The 21,078-nt window shown below is 45.5% G+C and overlaps 1 protein-coding gene and 1 long non-coding RNA gene across 7 annotated transcripts in view; one reads left to right on the top strand and one right to left on the bottom strand.

Moving 5' to 3' along the window:
* The first annotated feature begins 198 nt into the window (after positions 1 to 198).
* Positions 199 to 21,078, top strand: part of LOC110484162 (uncharacterized) — a 29,699-nt gene continuing 8,819 nt past the window's right edge. For 2 of the 6 annotated variants that reach the window (XR_014949335.1, XR_014949334.1), the window contains exons 1-2: positions 199 to 432; positions 5,387 to 14,043. This is a non-coding gene — a long non-coding RNA (uncharacterized LOC110484162). Of the gene's footprint in view, positions 433 to 2,777; positions 2,822 to 5,386; positions 14,044 to 21,078 lie in introns of all 6 variants that reach the window. The other 4 variants (XR_014949336.1, XR_014949337.1, XR_014949338.1 and 1 more) reach the window with 4 other exon arrangements.
* Positions 3,685 to 12,430, bottom strand: SLC16A5 (solute carrier family 16 member 5). Its single transcript, XM_077787356.2, has 4 exons — positions 12,211 to 12,430; positions 8,914 to 9,057; positions 7,072 to 7,938; positions 3,685 to 5,487 (listed from the first exon to the last, which is right to left on the bottom strand). The coding sequence occupies exons 1-4, from the start codon at positions 12,428 to 12,430 to the stop codon at positions 5,246 to 5,248; spliced, it is 1,473 nt and encodes a 490-aa protein (XP_077643482.2). The 3' UTR covers positions 3,685 to 5,245.

The raw sequence follows: 21,078 nt of genomic DNA, 5'->3' as shown, positions 1-21,078 counted from the left end.
GGCCGCCATTTTGTGGGCGGGACAGGGCGGTGCCAGCGCCCCTCAGCGGTCGCCATTTTGTGGGCGGGACAGGGCGGTGCCAGCGCCCCTCAGCGGTCGCCATTTTGTGGGCGGGACAGGGAGGTGCCAGCGCGCCTCAGGAGGCCGCCATTTTGTGGGCGGGACAGGGCGGTGCCAGCGCGCCTCAGCTGTCGCCATTTTGTGGGTGGGACAGGGCGGTGCCAGCGCCCCTCAGGTAGCCGCCATTTTGTGGGCGGGGGGAGGCCCGCGCCCCACGGGGAGATGTGGCTGTTCCGCAGCTGGCTCTCTCTCTAAATACATTATATATAATTATATACGTTCTATAAAAACAAATGAGCCTATGTCGAGGTATTTGACTGTCTCATTATATGGCAGAGCGTTGCTGTTTAAACGTGTGGTTTTGCAAAGCAGGTAACCTTTCCCCACTGATTTCTTACTCAAAGAATTTTCACCTCTGTGCTTGTGCTATTCCATCCTAATGCTGTTGTCCTTGGGGTAGTGTTGCTCCTGGATCAGTTCCAGTTTAAATAACGGGATTGTCATTCATGAAGCTGAGGGAGAAAAAGTAAAAACGGGACACAATATGTGCACAGTGAGGGAAATTATCTGTGAAAAAAAAATGAAACAAAACCAGGGAGTGAATTAAAGAGCAGCAGGTGATTCTAGCTTGGTTGTACAGTGGTTTAGGCACAGAGCAAAGTGAGTCCCTTGTTTTGAAGTAACACAGCTCGGTGAAACCACCACAATTTTACCTGCTGCAAGAGGGTTCAATTATGGTTCATGTTGTGTAAATATACAAGGTAAAGGTTAATAAAGATCATAAACTGTAGGAGTGGACTCTGCAGAAATTTGTACTGCTTTTATTGAAGCAATTACATGCATGGCTGTTCTTCTGTGGATAAGGCAAGGAACAGGCCGTGAGAATTTTATTTTTTATGTTATCTCAAATACAATTGATTTTTATATCAAGCTAATTAGTCATGGACTGATCCACATGGCACCAGTGACAAGGGTGGTGGGCTGATAACCCACACAGCTGAGGGCACTGAAATATCTGCCCATTACTACAATAAATAGAAGGATGAGCAAAGAAGCTTCACTGAATGCAGTAATGCTAAATATTTTAACATTGTAATGGTGTAGGAAGATACAAAACATGAAACACAAAACATTTATTTCTATGTGGTATAAAAGTTTAAGCCAGGCTAAATGCTAACAACTTTAGCTCTTCACATGATTATCAACTGAAGTCAGTGTGTATTTATGTATATGTTTAAATATATACATGTATTTTTATCTGCATATTTGAATATATCTGAAAATTATCAGCAAGGTGGTACGAACTGTGTCTATATTAGACTGTTTTGCTAATGTAGTAAGAAATCTCCTCTAATGTGTGCCTTTATAAGTGGTAAGTGCTGCTGTACTTTAAATCCTCATCTATCATTAAACAGAAGGTGAATGAGAAATGTGGGAAAGCAGGAGCAGAGAAAGCAAACACAGGGAGCTAGTCCATGCAAACAGAGCGCTGCTGGGATTGACTAATAATGGGGGGGGGGAACTGTGTTTAAAAAGGAAAAATGCAATTACTTCTGTTGGTAAGAACTGCATTTACCCACCCGATATTGGCGGTACAGTTTAATGGTCTGAGTGCTCCAAGCAATGGCTGTTTGCCAGAGCAGTTCCCAGAGCAGGGGCTGATCTAGCCAGGGTAGTCACAGCTCCAGGGGCTATTCTGGTGACTTCCATAGCACACCGAAGCCAGAATTCAGGAAATTTAGATTTCTAGTAGTTGTTTCTTTTCTTATATCTACTAGATATGTCTGCAAGCAGCAAGACAAGCTCTTAAATGAAGTGATTTTGCACTTCAGAGGCGTCTTAGAGTGTGTAAGATTGCCATAACCTTTATTTGGGGGTTATTGCTATTAAATGTATATAATTAATATTAAACTTTCTCAAGTATTACCCTGACAAAGAATCTTAGGCTTTTAAGGATCATGATCTTGCAATATGTTAGTGTGAATGTCCCCAGTGTGTTTCATTTCAGTGATGAAATGTGCTTCTAGCCAAAATGTTTATCTTGCAATAGTGAGAATATCTTCAATGATAAAGGGGGCAGGGGAGGGGCAAGAGAGGACATGGCTCAATTTTTGTGGCTCTGTTATTTCTCAGAGATTTGTAACCTAGCTGAGTTATTAGTGTTTGTCCCAGGGTTGTTTTACTGTCTGCAGGTGTTAAAGGAACTGCTTCGGTGAGGCTGCTGTTGCCTTGTGTAAAAGGCTGACCTTAAACAAATGAGGGGAATTTTTATCACTTTCTTTTCCTTCTAGTCCCCAAGATTCCTGAGTGTTGCTGCACCTGTAGGATCCCTCTGAGGGGGAATATTTATTATTCTGTAGCATGCTCAGGTCTCTCTTGGTATCCTTTGCTAAGCTCCTGCTCAAGGCAGCTTGGAGTCCAGCTGGGAAACACACATGGGAGAGGAGACCCATGGAAAGGAGAGGAGTTGTTTTTTCTGTTATGGGAACTAAGACATCATATTCACCTGTGGAAACACAGCATAAAATGTAATACTTCTTGACTGCTGAGGATTTGCTTCAAACCTGTGGGTTGTGGATTACTTTTAAAGGCTCTGTGGAAAGTAACCAGGGGAGACAAACCTGTTTTCAGGCTTAAGTTCTATTAGAAAGGTTTCAGTCAGCAACTTAAGAAATGTTAAAATAACAGGTTTGTGAATTTGTTGTTTTTCTTCCCAGAAACCTCTCTCTGCACCTGCGAATAAGTCCCAGTGACCCCAGAGGTAAGTCTGGGAGTATCAAAAAACACTTCTGAAAAGTGTAATCCATCCTAAATTATCTTACACAATCAAGAAATTATCAAAACAGGTATCTTTGCCTTGGTGTAGGAGGAGCTGATCTCTGTGTCAGCTTCAGTTGGTGAAGATTTTTTGGTTTTGCCCTGTACATTTCCTTTTTTATGAAGCAGCCAAGGCAAAAGCATTACAGGTGGATCAACTGGCTCTATGCAGGAGGTGCCTTCCATTGCTCCTTCACCTAACCTTTGTTTCCTGTCAGAAATTTTGGTGGATTGTAGCTTACACCATATCTTGCCTATTTTGTCCAGGACATTTGTAGCAATGAGAGGATCTGGGGCCACATAACCTCATATTTCTGTAAGAAAACAGAAAGGGAGTGTAGAAAGGTGAACAGAATTTAAAATTTAAGAATTACACACAGAGAAAATGGCAACCTGTTCAGCTGCTTAGCTGTTTATTTGCAATAGCTAGAAGAAATTAGGGATTTAATCCCTTTTTATTGCTTTTTTGTGAGAAAGCCTCTTCATTTTCCTAGGAATGTATAGAAGTCTCTTTTGGTAAGCTGAGAAGCACCAGTCCCTCTTTACTTCATAGTTATGGATCGTGTAAGCATTACATAAGTTAATAAACACATGTGATGAGAGATCAGATATGTATGTCTCCCCCTAACCATCTTATTTAAGTATAGGTTTGATCAGGAAATGCAAATCCTCCTGGGTCTGTAGTCCCAAGACAGTATTGAGCTGTAGGAGCAGGAGCCTGTCTGAAGGGCTGACTCCCGTTTTGTGTAAAAGCCACCTGTTAAGCCATTGTAGTCTCTGAAGAACGTGGAGTCAGTTTTTGAATGGTTTCATGCAAAGTGTTTTTTTTTTAATTGGTTTGTTTGTTTTTTCTGGGGAGCTCTAATGAAAGCTGTGGGTTTGTCACTAGGAACGTGTTAGGACAGTTCTCCAGATAAGCACTGCAGCTGAGTTATAACAGTTCTTAGACAGGCACTGCAGTTCCATTGAAGGCTGTTACTTCTTCCATTTCACTCCCATTTTGTGCTTCCATCTTTTTGATTGTTCTGATGTGTTGGGTTATCTTTATCCGTGTGCTTCATGAGCTGTTTTCTGTGTCTGTTGGATCAGGGATGACACAGAATATGAACAGTTTGCATCTTGAGCTGATGCTGAGGCTGCTGCAGCCATTGTCTGAGCAGAGACAAGCCTAAATCCTGGGAATGTGGCAGAGAAAGCTACTTACACTCAAGGCTGTATGGATAGAAAGTCAGCAACACTGGCTTTTTGCACTATGCTTCCCCCACAGATTTCTTTGTAAGTTCTGCTTCTATGAAATATAAGTTATGTTTGTGCAAAGTTCTCTATAATGGGAATGCTGGTGTAATTAGGTTCAAAAGTCTAAGACTAAAGAGCTGAACTGATCTCCACAAAGAGGAACTACAGTTGCTTTGTATTTTGCCCTATAAAAGGATGCATATCCTTATTCATAGGTCTGATATTACCCTCCCTGCCACAAATTGGTTCCAGTTGATGCTGAAGAGTGTTTACATGAGCCATGAATCCTCTTTTATTATATATTAAACTGCACTTGAGATATCAGTAGTTACACAAAGTAGGCACTCGAAGGCATGGTGGGTTGGTGGTTTTTTTTTTGGTTTTTTTTTTTTGTTTGTTTTTTTTTTTTTTTTTTTTTTTTTTTTTTTTGTTTTTGTTTTTGGTTTTTTTTTTTTTTTTTTTGGGACTCTGGATTTGAATTTGAAGGCTTTGAAACTGTCCTTGGCATGAAGAACTCCCGTGTATGCTTCATAGGAGAAAACAGTTTATCTTACTAGAGATTTGTCTGAGTTCTACAACCCATGCATCTGCTTTTGTATAATATTTAGAGATGTGGAAAATAATAGCACAATTCCTGTGGAAAGTGTTTGTCTTGCCACCCCCAACATGGGAAGCAAGCAGGAAGCCTGTGCACCAAGACTGTATATTCAGATGAGGCAACAATATTTCTTTGGGAAGAACTACCCATTAATATGTGTTATCCAGCACTACCAACTGGAATGTGCTTGTGAAATTCCAGTGACTTCTTAAAGGTGGTGATTTAACCCAATTAAACTGCCCCAGCTTTTGTCTCCTGGTGCTGGGTCCCATGGCTGTTACCCCATTGTTTGCTTTAGGAGAGCTCAGATCTCTTTGGGCTTCATCTCCTTGGCTGGTGCTGGGTTCTGGGCTAGGCCTGTGGTCTGGATCACTATCTTGGAACCTGACAAGGCCCTATAGAGTGCAAGTGCAAAAGGAAGATGACAGTAGTGGAAAGAAGACTGTTTTTTTCTGATCTGCCATCAGTGTTGGGCCACGTGTTGCTTTATACAGACCACTTCATGGTGTTGCTCTTTTCCCCCCTTCTTTATTTTCATATGCTGGTGATGTACTCAACTGCTGGAGGGGATTGACTTTCGGCCTTTGGTTCTGTTGATGTTTCACTGTATTGGTATCTGGAGGGATTGTCCAAATGTGCTTTGGAAGCCTCTCTCAATCTGTTTTTTTTTTCCAGAGCACAGAAGCTGAGCCCCATAAATAATGCAGCTGATATCAGGAAGAAGCTGGAGTTGTAGAAGACGTAGTGATGATCACTCGTTATGTCTACCAGGAGACCTGAAATAGAAGTCATAGCTTAGCCAAAGAGAGGAGGCACACTAAAGACATTCATGTACATGACCATTAAACATGAATCATTCAGCAAACTGCCATATACAAAAGACAAGCATTCTCTGATGAGTTAAGTTCTCTCCTCTTCTCTGGATTCTAGTGGTTGTTTAGTTTTTTATTTGTAGTCACAAGTTAGGTGATACTTCTGTGGAAAGTATTTCTCAATACACAGAGAAATCAGGAAAGAAAGGAAATTGTAATTTTTCCCCAACCTGCTGCTTCATTTTGTTTGCTCAGCTGAGGACCCTTGTGCCACTGCCACTCAGTGGCTTTTGAAATGAGTGACCCTATTACATCCTGGGGCAGAAAACAGAACAACAAGATAGAGAAATAGCTCTGAAATTTACATAGTAAGGTCTCTAAACTGAACATTTGTCTCTAATCCTGTTTAAAGAAGGATAAGGAAATTCACAGCACAGCAAGATTATGACTAACATTAAGTGACCTCAATATAAACCATTTAGAAACATGAGATATGAAGGGAGTAATTTATCACTAATATTAAAGATGGAAAAGTGATACTTAGGCCAAATACATTATGCCTTCCATAGGCTGCTTATCCATAATATTTATTTGTTTGTATTTTTCAGTCTAGATTGGTGATGTTTCTTTCCGTGGTGTACTTTTCTGTATCAGATTTTAGGACTACAAACAGAAATGGAGCTGTTTTTACTGTGCTTTTTTTGCCCATCTGAGTCTCCTGTCAGAGATGACCAAGAAGGGACCTTTTTTGCTCTTTGAGAGAAGTGACTGACAAGCTAATGCCAAGGAGTACCATGAAATACACTGCATGTTACCACCACATTATTGAACCAGACATAATTTTCCTGCTGAGTGGCCACAATTCATTGTCTGGAAAGAGAACTAAAGACTGAACTGAGGTTGACATGCTCAGGCTGACATTTGTTGTTTGTTGGTCGTTTGAATTTACTGCAGGAGCAGGTGTGTCTTGAACAGGTCACTTAGTGGCATTTGGAGTGAACTGTGGATAATTTATCAGACTGAGAGTCATAACTAGCTCCTTTCTTGTCTCCAGAGAAAAATTAATATGCTCCAGAACTTGGAAAGAAGACTGAAAAGAAGCTTTTACTATGGGGCTTTTGAATAATGTAGGACTGGTAATAATTGTGAAAACAAATAATTTGTTTAATGGGATGTTCAACAATTTCTTGAGACTTCAGGGATAAAACAATGCAAACTAGTTAAAAGGTGAAAAAGTTCATAGTTATTCCTGTCAGCTTCTTGCCACTGGAAAAAAGCTGTCATTGCTCCCATATGTATCAGACCACTTACCAAGTGAGTTATTTTTTTCAGTGTGCTTTTGATGCAGCTGTAGAAATTAATTTCCAGCTGTCAGAAGAGGCTGATGATTCCTTTCCAACCCTACCTTTTATACCGCTCCCTTTGCATAACTCACCTATACCACAGGTCTGGAAATTCTGTAATTTCTCTTCTTGATGCTCACAAACGCTTGTCACCAGTTTCCAAACCACCCCCTTTCTCCCAGCCAGCTTTCATAGCCTCTCTCACCTGTGAGTGGGGGCCCAATGAGCAGGGTGATGCTCTCTAGGATGGTGAAGAGCCCTAGAGCACTGGAGAACCTGTCCATCTCTACGACATCCATGAGCACCTGGAAGATGAGCGACCCAATGCCACTCATGGCTATGCTGAGGATGATGCAGTAGAGGATGAGCACACTGAACTCAGCTGAAATGACACAGATGAAATTGCTGAGCCCACAGAGGAGCACGGCCAGGCTGAACAGGTAGATGCGTCTTCCTGTGAAGACTCTGTGTCCTGAGAGCAGCCCTGTGAGAGGGCGGATGAAGATGTTGATTAACCCGATGATGGAGATGAGGAGGGCTGCCTTGCGTTCCTCCACCCCATGGTGGGTGGCATAAGGCACAAGGTAGACATGGGGTAAAGCAAACCCCATCATCATCCAGGTTACTCCAACAGTGTAAATCTGGTACCCTTTGTTTTGACAGAAGATGTCAAAAGCCAGGTACTTCTGCAGCATCTGTAAGCATTTTGTCCTTTTGGTGTGCTGCTGGAGTGTGGGGTGGTGAGGAGATGCTCCATTGGACAGCTGTACCTCTTCTGCTCTGCTCCCTGGCTCCTCTTTGGGCTTGGCAGATTGTGGAAGTGACCCTGATGCCAGCTGAATGGGTCTCATGATGGCTCCACAAACACAGCAGTTCAGGAGTATTCCTCCAAAGATGAGGAAGGTGTTTCTCCATCCCATCTCATCCAGCAAGTATCGAGACAACAGCGGCCACAGCGTGAAACCAAGGGAGACACCGGTGGAGGCCACGGCATTGGCCAGTGTTCGCCACCGTACAAAGTAGTAGCCCAGCACAGTCACTCCTGCCTGGAAGCTGAAACATGATCCTAGACCTAGAGATGAAAATAAATGATCCTTCTTTGTTGTCTTAAAGGGTAAAAAGAACCCAAATTCAGGATGTACCCACAGATTACTTCATCTGGCATTGAAGCATTTTCTGACCTACCACACAGCCCCCAGGGATTGATTAATACTCAGAAACCTGACACCAGGGATGAAAAAGGATGTTGTGTGTAAATTGAAGTATTTGTCTTCTTGGGTATAGTAAATATACTGATCTAAACAGATGTTTTTGTGGGACACACTGCAATTCCTAAAGTTGCTATGGAATTGTTCACTAAAAGATTGGATTTTATACCACATGCAATGAGCAGTGCTTCTCTCCTGATGCTTTCATCAGGGCTCAGGGAGTTGCTTGTTTTTCTCTCTATGCAGTGGCCACTGCTTAACTTGCAAGATCCAGCAGGAATGGTTCCAGAGTAAGGAATTAATTTCTCTGTGTTATTAAAAACCAAGAGTTGAACGTCAGTTACATAGGAGAAATATTTGGAAAGGAAAAGTTCCCATCTGTTATTTCTGTTCAAAACCAACAGGGTCTTTTGTTAGAAAAATATGTCTCCATTCTCTCCCAGTTTTGAAGTGGTGAATTAAAAGCTCAGGGAATCTGAGAAGGACATTATCCCAACACATGTTCCAAGATTGGAAAAACAACAAAACCCCTCCCTTCTTGAAAGACAAAAGGCTGGGAAGCTACTAAAAAGAATAGACATCCTTTTTCTCCATTTTAGCCTCTGGAGACCTGTAGCTTTTTCCAGAGAGAAGCACTTCCCAGCGAGCTTGAGTGGGTGAGGTGAGTGTTAAAAGGGTGTGGAAGCCAAGTCTAGTGGCTGTCGGATTTCTGCTGTGCTGGGAGGCTGTTGAGTTCTCCTATTTCACAGATGAGTGGAAAAATGTGACCACTTAGTCAGGGCTCTCCCATTTCCCATCTCCAGCACAGAAGTTGAGATTCCCTGCTCTCTAGTACGTACCAGTGATGAGGCCTGCTGTGAGGTACAGCTGGCTGATGGACTTGCAGAAGGAGCTGGACACCATTCCCAGCCCACTGAGCAGCCCACCCAGCATCACCACAAACCTGCAGCCAAACCGCTTCACCAGGATGCTGCAGAGGGGCCCTGGAAGTAGAGAAGGAAAAGGGAAGCAGTTAGAGAGAAAGGAAGTATTTTGTACCTGCTGGATTGCTGCAATTATCAAATGATGTAGTCTAGAGGCCCTGAAGGTTTTCCAGGCAGCTTAATGTGAGGGAGACAGGAAGAGAAAATAAATTTTGTGATCCTCCCAAGTGCTTGGCCAGCTTGTTGGCTGAGGTGAAGTCTGTGATCTGCTGAGATTTTGATCATAGAGTAGGATGTGATGGATTTTCATTAAAATGCCTGGAAATGGACTTCTGATGAATTCCATGAGATTATGATAAATTGCTTGTTTGTTTATGACATTTAATGTCCTTAATTTTGGGGCAGGGAAAGATTAATTCACACCTGCAGCTCACCACTGGGAAGGTGCTTCTGTCTGCATGCTCTGGCAGAAGAAGATCTGAAGGTAGAGTTTCTTTTCCTGTTCCCTTGAGGATCCTCAAGGTTTTCCAGGTTTTATTAATGTTTTTCCCAATTCTGAAGACTCAAGGTTATGGAAGCAAATGCAAAATGACTGTAAGCTGCAGAATTAGGAGTCAGTCAGTGTAGGGAATATAACCTGTGGCATATTTGTGACCTAAATCAACATCTGGTTTGAAATAAAACCCACACAGTCAAGTGAACAGTGGAACATTATTAAAATTAGGAGTGCAGCTGTCTGTATTTTGATCTGCTTGGGAAATTTTCACCTCCGACTTCACCAGCCTTTGAAAAAGTGTCCAGCAAATGTGACTGGATTATTTTTCCTCCTGCTGAAGACATTAAGGATGGTACTGCTGTTTAACTAGATTTATGCCAAGAAGGCATAAATTGAACACTAGAAAATAATGAGATTGGTTCTAAAAACCATAAGGGTTTTTCATTATTAGTTCCTGGTTACTTGTTGTCTGGGTTTCAAATGTTATTTCTCACTTGCCTGGGGCTTTTGTGCTTTCTTTTGCAAGAATAATATCAACAAAAGTGCTGCATTTGTATGAGTTAGTGCAGAATGTTCTGTGTGCATGGATATCTAGGAGCAGGAACCTGTAACAGCCTGAAATCCCTTTTTACAGACAGATGTAGGATCCTAGGTCTCTCAAATAATCTTATAACAAAATAATCATTAATGGCTTTTACCTAGGAACGTAGCACCGATAATGGGGTATGTTTGACTGAGTTGTGAGCTAATGTTTGCCCTGTGCCCTTCTCCATTTCCTTCCATAGCTCTCCTGCATGGAAGTACTGGCTGCTCTGACAACAGGCTGCTCTGCCCATTTCCTTTCCTTTTCCAATTTTTGCAACATATAATTTTTTTTCGCCTTAATTAAAAAGAATAAAGGTGAAGAAAATAGAGTGGAGTCTTTAAGAGATACTGGTGACAGCAGCATGCAATTTTATGAAAGATTTAAGTGCTGAAATATAATCAGAAAACCTGAATCAAGTAAAGCCTGGCCCCCTCCAAATGAGGTCAGAAGTTGCGGCAAAAGCCTTATGTGCTTGGCCTAAGAGGGAAGCTTTGATCTCTGTTTATTTTGGGGTTTTTTCCTTCTGTTTTTTGTAACTGCTGCCTTCTGCTACTGGGGGAAAGAATAAGCCCTCCTGTGCTGTAACACTCTGCAACAGGAGGCATAACTGGCAAGCAAAGTACAACTCTCTGGCTGTGCCCTGACTAATTCTATTGTGAATATCAAGACAAGGCTATTCTTTCCTTATCTAATATATAACTTTCGGATCTATGTATTGGCTGAATTTGTATTACCTTTTACAGTGGTTCTAGCCTCCTATACAACAATTACTTCATTAAAAATGACAAGATAATTGACATTCTTGTGGATCCTGCCAGAGTTGTCCTTCCTGGACATGCTGGGTCCAAGCTGCTTCTGAGACCGTTTCCCAGAGCCATCAGGTCCCAGCTGGATCCTTCCCACTAATCACAGAAGCATCACAGGAGCTGGAAAGCAGGATTGGGAATGCCCAACAACTTCCAAATTCCAAGCCCCGAGGATACTGCTTTATTTCTGCTGTCTCTCAGTGGTGATTCCTCCCCCTGTCACTTCCCTTGACATCTCTTTCCATCTGCATCTTGATATTCTGGACCCAGCTGTTTCTGCTAAGGTGCAAACTCTCAATTCCATGCAGGTGGCTGCCAACCATATCCTGCATGGTACAGACTGAGCCTGCCATAGCCTTTGCATTAGGGTGAATCAGGGCTCTGGGGTTGTTTTTTTGCTTTATAACGTAGTATCAACTTTCACTAGCATTGGAAGGGAGCAGGAATGAACTCAAGGAGAAGTTTGGACACATAAGCAACACTGGGAACTTTCCTTCTGTTGCCTGGTAGGGTTTGGGTTGTCTGTTTATCAAATAAGCACAGGATTTGTATGGGTCACAAAGCACAGACCACTCATTGGGAAGTCCTTGAACTGCTGAAGATTTGCTTTTCTCTCTGCAGAAAAAGAATCCCCACATCTATGTGTGGAATCTGGGACCACTGCCCTGTGCTGCTCCCATATTTTTTTTGAGGGGAAAACCAGTGATTCACTCCCCTATCCCCAGAGCACAATGTTCCTTCCACCTCTGCAGCCGGAGGGTGCTGCCTGACCCACATTCTGCAGGGATCCAGCCCTGCTCACATCCACCCTGATGCCTGCGTAGGTGTGTGCGCCATGCCCAAGGAGCTGCTTTTAAGGCTTTGCTTCAGCTGGCAGCACTGAGGAGCTCAGCTTTTGGCATCTCTTCAGCCACAAAGAACAGAGCTGTCATGTGGCACTTGGAAGGAGATGTGCTCTTGTGGACAAGATGAACCAAGGAAGCACCAGAGCTCCAGAGCCAACACTGTGTGCTGGCTTATTCAAAGAGCTTCTGTGAGATATAACTATGGTCTTGCTGATCGGGAAAAACTGGGCTGAGAAAGGGATTTGCCTTCTTTGACCAAGGGTCTTGGCTGACTCTGGGAGTGACAAAAGGGAGCGTGGAATCTGTGGGCATTTAGCTTTGGACTGTGGGATCCAAGTGGCTTGGAAATGCTGTGTCCTGCCAAACAGTCAGTCCCCCCCACCACCTGCCTTAACAAAATGCTGAAAGTATCTTCATTACATCCTCCCACCAACAGCACAAGACAGGTTGTGGAGGAGACCATTACCTGCCATCACTCACCTCCTCCGTGCAGCACGGCCACCATGATGGACGGGAACCATGATGTCTCGCTGTTGCTGGCCTGGAACTCATGCTGGAGGTCCGTGAAGAAGACACCAATGCAGGATGGGAAGCCCAGCGTCAACCCCTGCAGCACCACTTCAGCCAGCAGGACCATCCATGCCCATCCCTGGTCCTGGGGCTTGGCAGTGCCACGTCCTGCTGCTTCTCCTTGGGACATGATAGCTCTGTTCTTCTCTAAGCCAGCCTGCTGGGGAAGGGAGTGCAGCTACCATGCAACCCTCAGCCCAGCGAACAGGCCTTCAGGGAAGAGCTGACAGGCTCAGAGCACCGGTGAGTCCCACACCTTTCCCAGCTGACACTCTTGACTTCTTGCTCTGCATTTCTTCCAGCACCTCCCTTCCTTCTCACTACAGGATCCTGGCACCAGATTGTTTAAGAAACCACTGCCTTCTCCTTTTATATTTCACAAGACTGTGACCACAGCTAGGTAGAGGACAGGACCACACCTCCTCTGAGGTATGAATTGGCTTTACCTAGTTCCGCCCTTATTTTCCCTTTCACCTGCTTTCATCATATGGAGTCCCCTTGCTGGCAATTGCTAAGGTCACTCAGTCCTCATGCCGAGGAGGAAAAACTGCAAATGCCAAGTAAAATAGAAACCTATAAAGGTTATGTGTCACAGCAGAGCTCAGTGTGAACCTTTCAAGAAAACTACACCTATGTACAAAGTACTGGTGGTGAAAAAGCATTTTAAAAGGCATTAATTAATTAGAATCCACTGCTGGCAGATAGGCTTTTGCTTTACTTCTCTAGATCTGGAGCTGCTTCTGAGAGATCCCAGTCTGTATTTCTCTGAGACTGACAGAAACGTATAGCAATAGCATTCTGCATCCTCTCCACATGAATAAACATGCATAAAATAATAATCTCTGGCAGCTGGATGAGCTCAGAAAAAGAGCCCATAAGGTCACTGCACAGCGCAGTATTTACTTAGCACTCAAATAGTGTTTTTTCCCTAAAACAACAGCTGCATTGAGGTTTTGTGTCCAGCTTTAGAGATGAATAATAGTTTGATTTTGCTCATTATTCCAAATATGCCATGGTGGCAGAAAGTTAGTTTCATACCTCAGGCTGAGACCAGAATTTGTCAAACGAAAGGCGGTGCCGCGTGGCTGCGGCTCATCCCCTGTGTGCGCAGCCCGGTCAGCTCATGGCCCACGGTCAGACCCTTCTGCTTCAGTAGCGACTACAGGCTTTGATGAAGTCTTTTGCAATATTAACCTAGGCATCATTTCTGTAAACAGGGCTCTTATGCTGGCTGGCTGACAGCCAGAAAACGAAATAAAAAAAGGCTGGGAGCAGAGGGGGCCCGTGGGAAGGGGCTCTGAGATGCAAATCACGGTGGTGGTGCTCAGCACACTTTAATCCTTTGTCCAATTTAGCTGGGCACAGATAATGCAACTAATTCAAGTGCTTGTCTCTGTGGTGTGAATTAGCTGGATAACAGCCTAAAACCTCTCCCCGGCAACAGCAAACCTGCAAAAAAAGGCAGAAGCACAGCTCTTCTCTGTTCCCAGCTGCCCTGTCCAACTTTTGAGTTTATCCAGCAGATTCCTGGCTCCCCTCACATCTCCCTGGGTGCCTGCTTACAGGCGAGGATTCTCCAGTGGGGCTGCAGACCCCATGGCTTTCATCTACCTTCTGCCCCAGGCTGCAGGACACCTTTTCTCTTGGGCAGCCCGACCTGCACAGTCACTGCAAGGACCCTGGGGATGTGCTGCAGGTGCTACACGACCTCCTCACTGCCTCCTCGATGCCTCCTTTACAAAGGTAAAGGAACAAGTTTTTTCTTAGCCGGCTGTGCCACACCGGGCAACAGCGGCGCCACAAACCCTCGGATTAACCCTTCCAAGGTACCCAGATAGGATGGACAGTGTGAAAGTGGAGGGCTGGTGTGTGTTGTTCTGCTCCTATGGGCTTGATGCTCTCAGGCAATGTGCTCCTGGTGTTGAGCAGTGAACGTGACAGGACTGGGACACCTGCAAAACATGGGCAGATTTTCACAAGCAGATTTTCTTTCCATATTAGTAGGGTTGGGAATAGGATCGGAGTTCACAGCAATAGCCACACCTGGGTGCCTACTGCAAACAGTGTGCTTTTGTTGGTGAAGAGTGCAAAGGTGCTTCTCTCTACCAGCCTGTGGAGCACCTGAGGACACATGAGTGCTCTGCATGGGACACAGGGAACAACTGCCTGTTTCAGTCTTTCTCTCCAGTCACTCTCTGGCAGTCACTGTCTGCCCTGATAAGTTAATCCTCTCCTGTTCATGTCTGAATGTTGTTTCTTCTTCTAGTGATTCCCCAAGACATCAGCATCCAAACCTTGGATTTCCCTAGCTGTTATTTATGGCAGCAGACCAGGAGTGCTCACACAGTGACTCACCCTTCTTCTTCAGTGCCTCACTTTCTCTCAGCTCTGATGGGGGACAAACAGCTGCTGACATGAGGGTTCCTGGCTACTCCCTGCAAGAACAGGGAGCCCTTCATGCCAAGAGACACAACAACCTGCACCGTTTATGTAGCTTACCTCAAAGGAAGAGGTTTATATTTCACAATTTCAGGTTTATGTTATGCAAATAATGGCATTTATAGTCTTCAGTAAGAGCTTGTAGCTGGGGCACCTCTGCAAGGAGATGAGCAGCCCACTTCTCTGGAGTCACTGACGAGGGAGACCCAGCCACAGGGTCCAGCAGGAAAGTCAGGAGTGTAGTTGGGGAGACACAGAGCTACTGCCCAAACCAGTGGGGGTGTTCAGAAACTGGACAATGCCTGCAGCTTGAGAACAGGAATGGGAAGGTTTCTTGCACCTTTCTGCCATCATGCATAGCCCTGGCATGAGCTGGACACATATTTTATGAATGTGTAAAATAAGCTGCATGTACAGAAGCAAGATGTTTACTGTAAACTGAGTGGGGTGATAAACTGCTTTTTGGAGTCACTCAGGGTAGGAGGGTAGGAAAGCCAAGCACTTGTCTTGGTAAATACCTTTATAAGTGACCTTTTAAGTACCTTTTCATCCTGAGACCATGGTTTTCTTTGTCATCCTCTCCCATTTAGCTTATATTATATCCCAGCTGACTTTTCCAAGGTCATCCAGTGAGGTGACAGTAGAGAATCCAGATTTAGCTCTGATTAAAGCCTCAGCCCGAGTGGTGCAGTCTGGCCCAGTGCTACGGGCTTGTCTCTGCTGGATGTCACTTGTCAGCAGTTGGTTGCAGCCCTCAGGGGACGGGCTGTGCCTGGGGCACCGTGGAGGTGGCTGCAAGTTCCCTGCTCTCCCTGTCCCTACCAGCATGTTACAGCTTGGTAAACCAGCCCCATGCTCAGGAGCCTCAGCAGCAGCTTTGGGACTTAAAATCTGAGTTTAGCGGTGGCCTTGGCAGTGCTGGGTTAACGGTTGGACTCAATAACCTTAAAGGTATTTTCCAGCCTTTCACTGGAAATGGTTCTGTGATTCTTTGTGGCTGGATACCAAAGTGTAAACGCCTCAGAACTTGCAAATCACACTTGAGAAAGACCAGTTGAATTTGTTCCAGAGATCCAGATTAGCAAATCCTCTGGCAGATTAATTCTTGCAGAGGAAGTGTGGGTGGTTCTTTGGTTTTGGGTTTTGTTTTTTGTCTAAAGCAAAGGAAATGAAGTGACATTTCAGCTATAGGATTGCAGAGCGTTTTGTGTCAGGGAGTTGTTCGTTCCCCAGGTTCAGTCACAAACTCTCGCTCTGATCCATCCCTGGAACGTAGACAGACCCAACAGAAACCGAGGTCTCAGAGCACCAAAAACAGGTTCCTGAGGCTGGGATAGGATCTGAACAACCCTGGAAAAACCCCTTCAGACCAGCTCTGCTAGTACTGAGAAAATGGTGCAGTGCCAAGGCTGGAGGAAGTGCTGGTTTATCCTGACTTTCCCAAGCAGTTCCCATAGCATCACTCCCACATCCTCCCCCTGCAAAAGGGATCAGGGTCCTGCCTGCACTAACTGGTCTTAATTAGCCTGACCAGCCTCATCTGTGTCCTCCTCCCACACGCCCTCCATCCTGTTTGTTCCCCAGCTGCATTTAAGTCCAGATCCTTACATGACTTGCTTTTTGCTCAGTTTCACTGCTGCTTTCTGCACTCCTGGGTTGACTTGGGGTCTGCCTGGCTGCTTTGTGCTCATTACTCACTAACCATGTGAGGACCAGGTGAGAAATGCCCCTTTTGAGACTAGGTTTAATGGCCATTAGCCAGTGCTGGGATAACACGGTTTAGCCTGGAGATGGGAAATGAGAGCTGAGGAGGCAGCTGGCACCAGAGCATGCCCTGACAGCTCCCACTGGCCTGCAGGAATTCAGCAAGTTGTGGCTTGTCTCTCTGCTCTTTATCCCGGTGGTGGATCTCTGGCTGGTGGGTGGCTGCAGATGGTTTGTGTGCATGCTGGCCCTTGCCCTCCTGACTGTCACCATCCCCTCTGGTCCCGGCTGTCCCAGAGCCTGTGCTTTGTGTACAAAGTGTGGTGCCAAGGGCAACATTCCCTCAGGCAATGGGGATCTAGAGATGAGTCTGAGGAAGACATTGCATAAACTCATGATGAAGGTGGCCTTGGGAACAGCTCTAGCTCATGATGTGTGACACTCTAACCTGTCACACTGCCCTGGCCTGCCCTGGGAGTGGACAGAGAGAGGGATCAGTGGTGGCATGGAGTATCTGAACAGATGGAGGTCCTTGCTAGGAGCCTGGCTGAGGTTACTGAGGATATCTGGAAGCTGCTGGTGCTTTTCTTCCAGCAATTGCCTGCATTTGGGAAGATTGGGGGGGCACATTCCTGGGAAAACCAGGCTTTTCAAGAAATGAAGTTATCTCATCATTAGCTGCAAGAAAACTGCTGCAGTAGGTGAGGCTGTGGCAGAGGAAGAGAGAAATGGGATGTGATGCAGCTGTGGGTATCATAGCTCTGCTGCAGGGTATCTCTTTCATAGATTGATATTTTGATCCTGAGCAGTGGCTGAAGGTTCCCTCAAACAAGCTTTTAATTATGGTTGAAATTGGCTTTTATTAATAAGGAATAAGGGACTCATTGGGAGTAGGATCAAAATAAGTGTTTCCTTGTGGCTGACTGCTGGATCTGTGGAGCAGCTGGAGGAGGTTTTGGGGGTTGAAAGTATTCAGCCAGAAATTTTGGAGCATGTTTTTTTAGTAAGCCAGCAGGTTTTTGGGCTCCAGCTATTCAGCTTTGGTTCTTCAGCTCTCAGCAGGTGCTCTGCCATCCCAGCCAGGCCCTGCCCAGGTCTCCTGTCCAAGTAAGATGTCCTGCTCTGAGGAAGATATGGGTGTTGCTTAGAGGTCACAACAGGGTAGAAGAAACATACAGCAACTTAGTGCTGACACTGAGGCTCTTCCTGCTCACACTCAGAGGCATCACAGTGTTCAGTTTTGTGATTTCTGGAAAAGGAAAGGCAGGAACTCTTTACAGTGGGAAGTGCAGGTCCCTGTGCACCTTAGTGTCATATTTTCAGAGGGATATGGAAACAGCAAAACGTGGCCTTGAGACTTTGTTTCGTGGGCAAATCCCCTTTAGTTTGGCAAATAAGACTCTTCTTCCTACTTTTTACATGTTTCTTTGTATTAAAATTCTAGGTAAAAACACACTGGTTGAAGATGACCATTTATTAGTGTTTTCTATCCATTTAGTGTCTAATCTGCCTGCTTTTCTAAGACATCTTGAACTCAGTGCCCAGATTAAAGGCCTGTCTCCTTGCTTGGTTGCCCAAATAGTTTACCTAATTTTTAGATGTTGTCATTTGAATTCATCAAGCTCACTGGTGCATGTTTTCCTGGCTGTGGTAAAGGACCTGCTGCCTAGATGGCCCTGAGCTCAAGGATAGTCTTGGTGACACAGAGAGACCAGTGGAGCTCTCAGCTCACTGATGAAACTTGAGGACTGTATGCACTTCACACTGCTGATGGATTTGGGTCAGACTCCTGTCTGCTGAAATCTGGGAAACACCTAGGAGGGATGGAGGCCTCTAACAGAATATATTACCAGAAGGTCAAATATCTTTTGAAATAAGCCTTTGCTTGTCTGTTGTACCACAGTCTGAAGGTAATTACTAGGGCATTGCAACTCTTTCCTTACTGTGGTTTGGAGTAACCAAGGTGTTTCTCCAGCCTGGAAAGCAAGAGGGTATGTGGCAGTTATTTACCATGTGCAAGTTGGGTTAAACTGTCAATAACTGCCTCAAAACCAGATCTATGTGGAAGGACATGGCCAAGGTCCTTGTTTCCCAAACAAGTTAGTAAGCTGAGTTGAAAATATCTGCAGGCTTCCTGTCTGCAGACAGATCTGGCTTGATTACTTTGTTCTGGGTGAGGGTGGGCGGGTAAGTGAGGAATTGACCTTCGGCTGTGTGTGAGAGCCTGAGGCAGAGCAGAAAAGCATGTGGAGGGGTTGTGCAAGATGCATGTATGGCTGTGGCAGGACCTCTGCACCACTGCATTTCACCCTCCCATGTGCACAGAGGAGAAATGCAGCCTCAGCTCCCACTGAATTTTGCTGGAGCCCCAGGCCAAGCAGTTGGATGCTGATAGGTGTCTGACACTGCTAAAACCCTTTCCTATCTTTAATGTTAATTACTATTTTCTCTTTGTCCATGGACACGAGCAGGCAGGCCAGAAAAACCAATTAATTAATTGTGTTCCAGGCAAAAATGTCAGGGGCAAGGTGAGCTGCCAGCTGGGGTGACTAATGGGAGTGCTGTGGGGAGCACCAGCCCCAGGGAGCCTGGTGGGCCCTGGACACAGCCTGGGGGACAAGAGGGGGCCTGAGCCTCTCTTTCCAGAGGAGGATGTAAAATGGCTCCTTTTATGTGTTTTCCAATGCAGAAAAGTCTGATGAGGGGATTTTCAAGTCCCTCTGCCATAGTTTAGTGCTTGCACTACCTACTGACTTTACTGTGGCTATCATAAAATTTGTGATGTTTTGTCACTCATCTTTTTCCCAAGCACCTGGCAAAGCCACCTGGAGATTTTTTTTCCTCTACTTGTCTCTGGGGGTAGGAGGGATGTAATTCTGCTATGCAGAGGTATGAAATCCCTTGGGTGTTTTTGTAGTGCCATTCACCTGCTGCCTTGGTGGTGGCACAGCCCCATGGACAGAGCCCCTCACTCACAGGAGCTGCTTGTCCCTGGGGATGTGCCTTCACTGGATATCCTACATCTTGGGGCAACAGTGCTGGGAGGCAGCCTGGGGTGCTCTGATCAACCCAGACCAGAGTCAGGGCCATAACCCTCTGCTGAGGTCAGTTCTGCTGCAGACCATCCCCTATTACAGCCTGGGGTTCCCGGTGTCCATCCGACCCCGGCTGCCGTGGGTGTCCCAGATAGCGCTGGGCTGATAAGCACAACCTGCCCAGGGCCCTCAGGCAGGCTCCCAGCCATGGGCAATCTTAGCAAGCAGCTCAGCTCTTCAGTGAGATCAGCTCTTTGGTGATTTCAGCTCTTTGCTTGCTAAGTGCCCCGGGCAGACACCTGGGGAGAGAGAGAGGAGAAGGTTGTGTGAGGTTCCACAGTGGTGTTTATATTGGCAGCTCCTGTGAAGAGTTTCAGTGACAGCTCTTCTGCTGAACTGGGCAGAAATGGGGGCTTATATAGGGTACAGGGGTGTTGGAAATTGTCCAATAGCCAGGGTCAAGGCAAATATGACCTATGGCCTTACAGAGAGATAACGAGGGTCCAAAGGCAGAAGAGGGGCTTCTTTGATCCAGTCATCATGACTAGGCATTCCTTACCTTAGGCAAGTGACTGCCAGGGAGGCCTTGCAGGGCCTCTGGCTGCTCCAATCCCCCCCTTTCCCTTCTGCTGCTGCAGCAGCTCTAGAGCAGCCTGAGTTTGGCAACAGGGAAAGCTGAGCTTTGGGCTCCTGGCAGCAGCAGGACCAGCACATTAAGAATTGATGTACAGGGTTGATTTTTATTTTGGGTAACTTAACACACGCTGCCTATCCTGCACAACCTCTCATCGCTTTGTAATGCTGAGGCATCACCTGTTTCCTGCAGCAAGTAAAGAAATTAATTTTTAAAGAAGTTTATGGGTTTCACAGCCTTGGATGGGAAAGTGAGGGATGGTGCAAAGACCTGGCAGCTCCAGCTTGCAGTTCCTGTAGGAACCACTGAGTAATGCTTGTGTCCTCTGCATGGTGACATAGCATTGTGTTAGAGGAGCCACCTGCCTGGCAGACCTGGAGCTGCTTAAAGGTCCTGCAAAGTCTTTTCCAAGCTTATGTAGCCTTATCAGACAGCCCTAAGGTGGGGTAGCAGGGAGGTTATGGCATTATGTAAATGCTGGTTGTAACCTGAATTTCTGCTGACAAGCCCTCCCTGATGAACAAACGTGTGTGGTGTCAGCAGTGCCAGCCCTGCACTTTCCACCTCTGCCCAAGACTCTGCTAGCACTTGAAGTGTGGCTTTGCTGACAGTGCAGACCTGCAGGCAGGTCTAGGATAGAGAAATGGGTCAAGAGGTTTGAAAATACTGTCTTAAATCAACTCATGCTGTGTGGTGACTTGGCTTAGCCATGGTTTCTGGTGAGCTTCCTGTGTGGGGAGAGTCTGTGCTGGTGTTAAACCCTGTTTTGGGGATGTGTCAGCCCATCCCTGCTCTGTGGCTTTGAGGGTCTTGTGGCAGTGAGGATGGAGACTGGCAGCCTTCAGAGTACTCACAGGAGGCAACAGCCACTTGTAATCAAGAGTAGGATTAACTCAATCCAAGACTTCCCATTCACTTGCATCCTTGCTCTTCCTTTTCATTGTGTTGGGCCTAAATTGCCAATGT

Source organism: Lonchura striata, chromosome 18 (assembly GCF_050655825.1).
Source record: "Lonchura striata isolate lonStrDom1 chromosome 18, ASM5065582v1, whole genome shotgun sequence".
NCBI lineage: Eukaryota > Metazoa > Chordata > Aves > Passeriformes > Estrildidae > Lonchura > Lonchura striata.
This window is presented reverse-complemented; position numbering and strand designations above follow the sequence as displayed.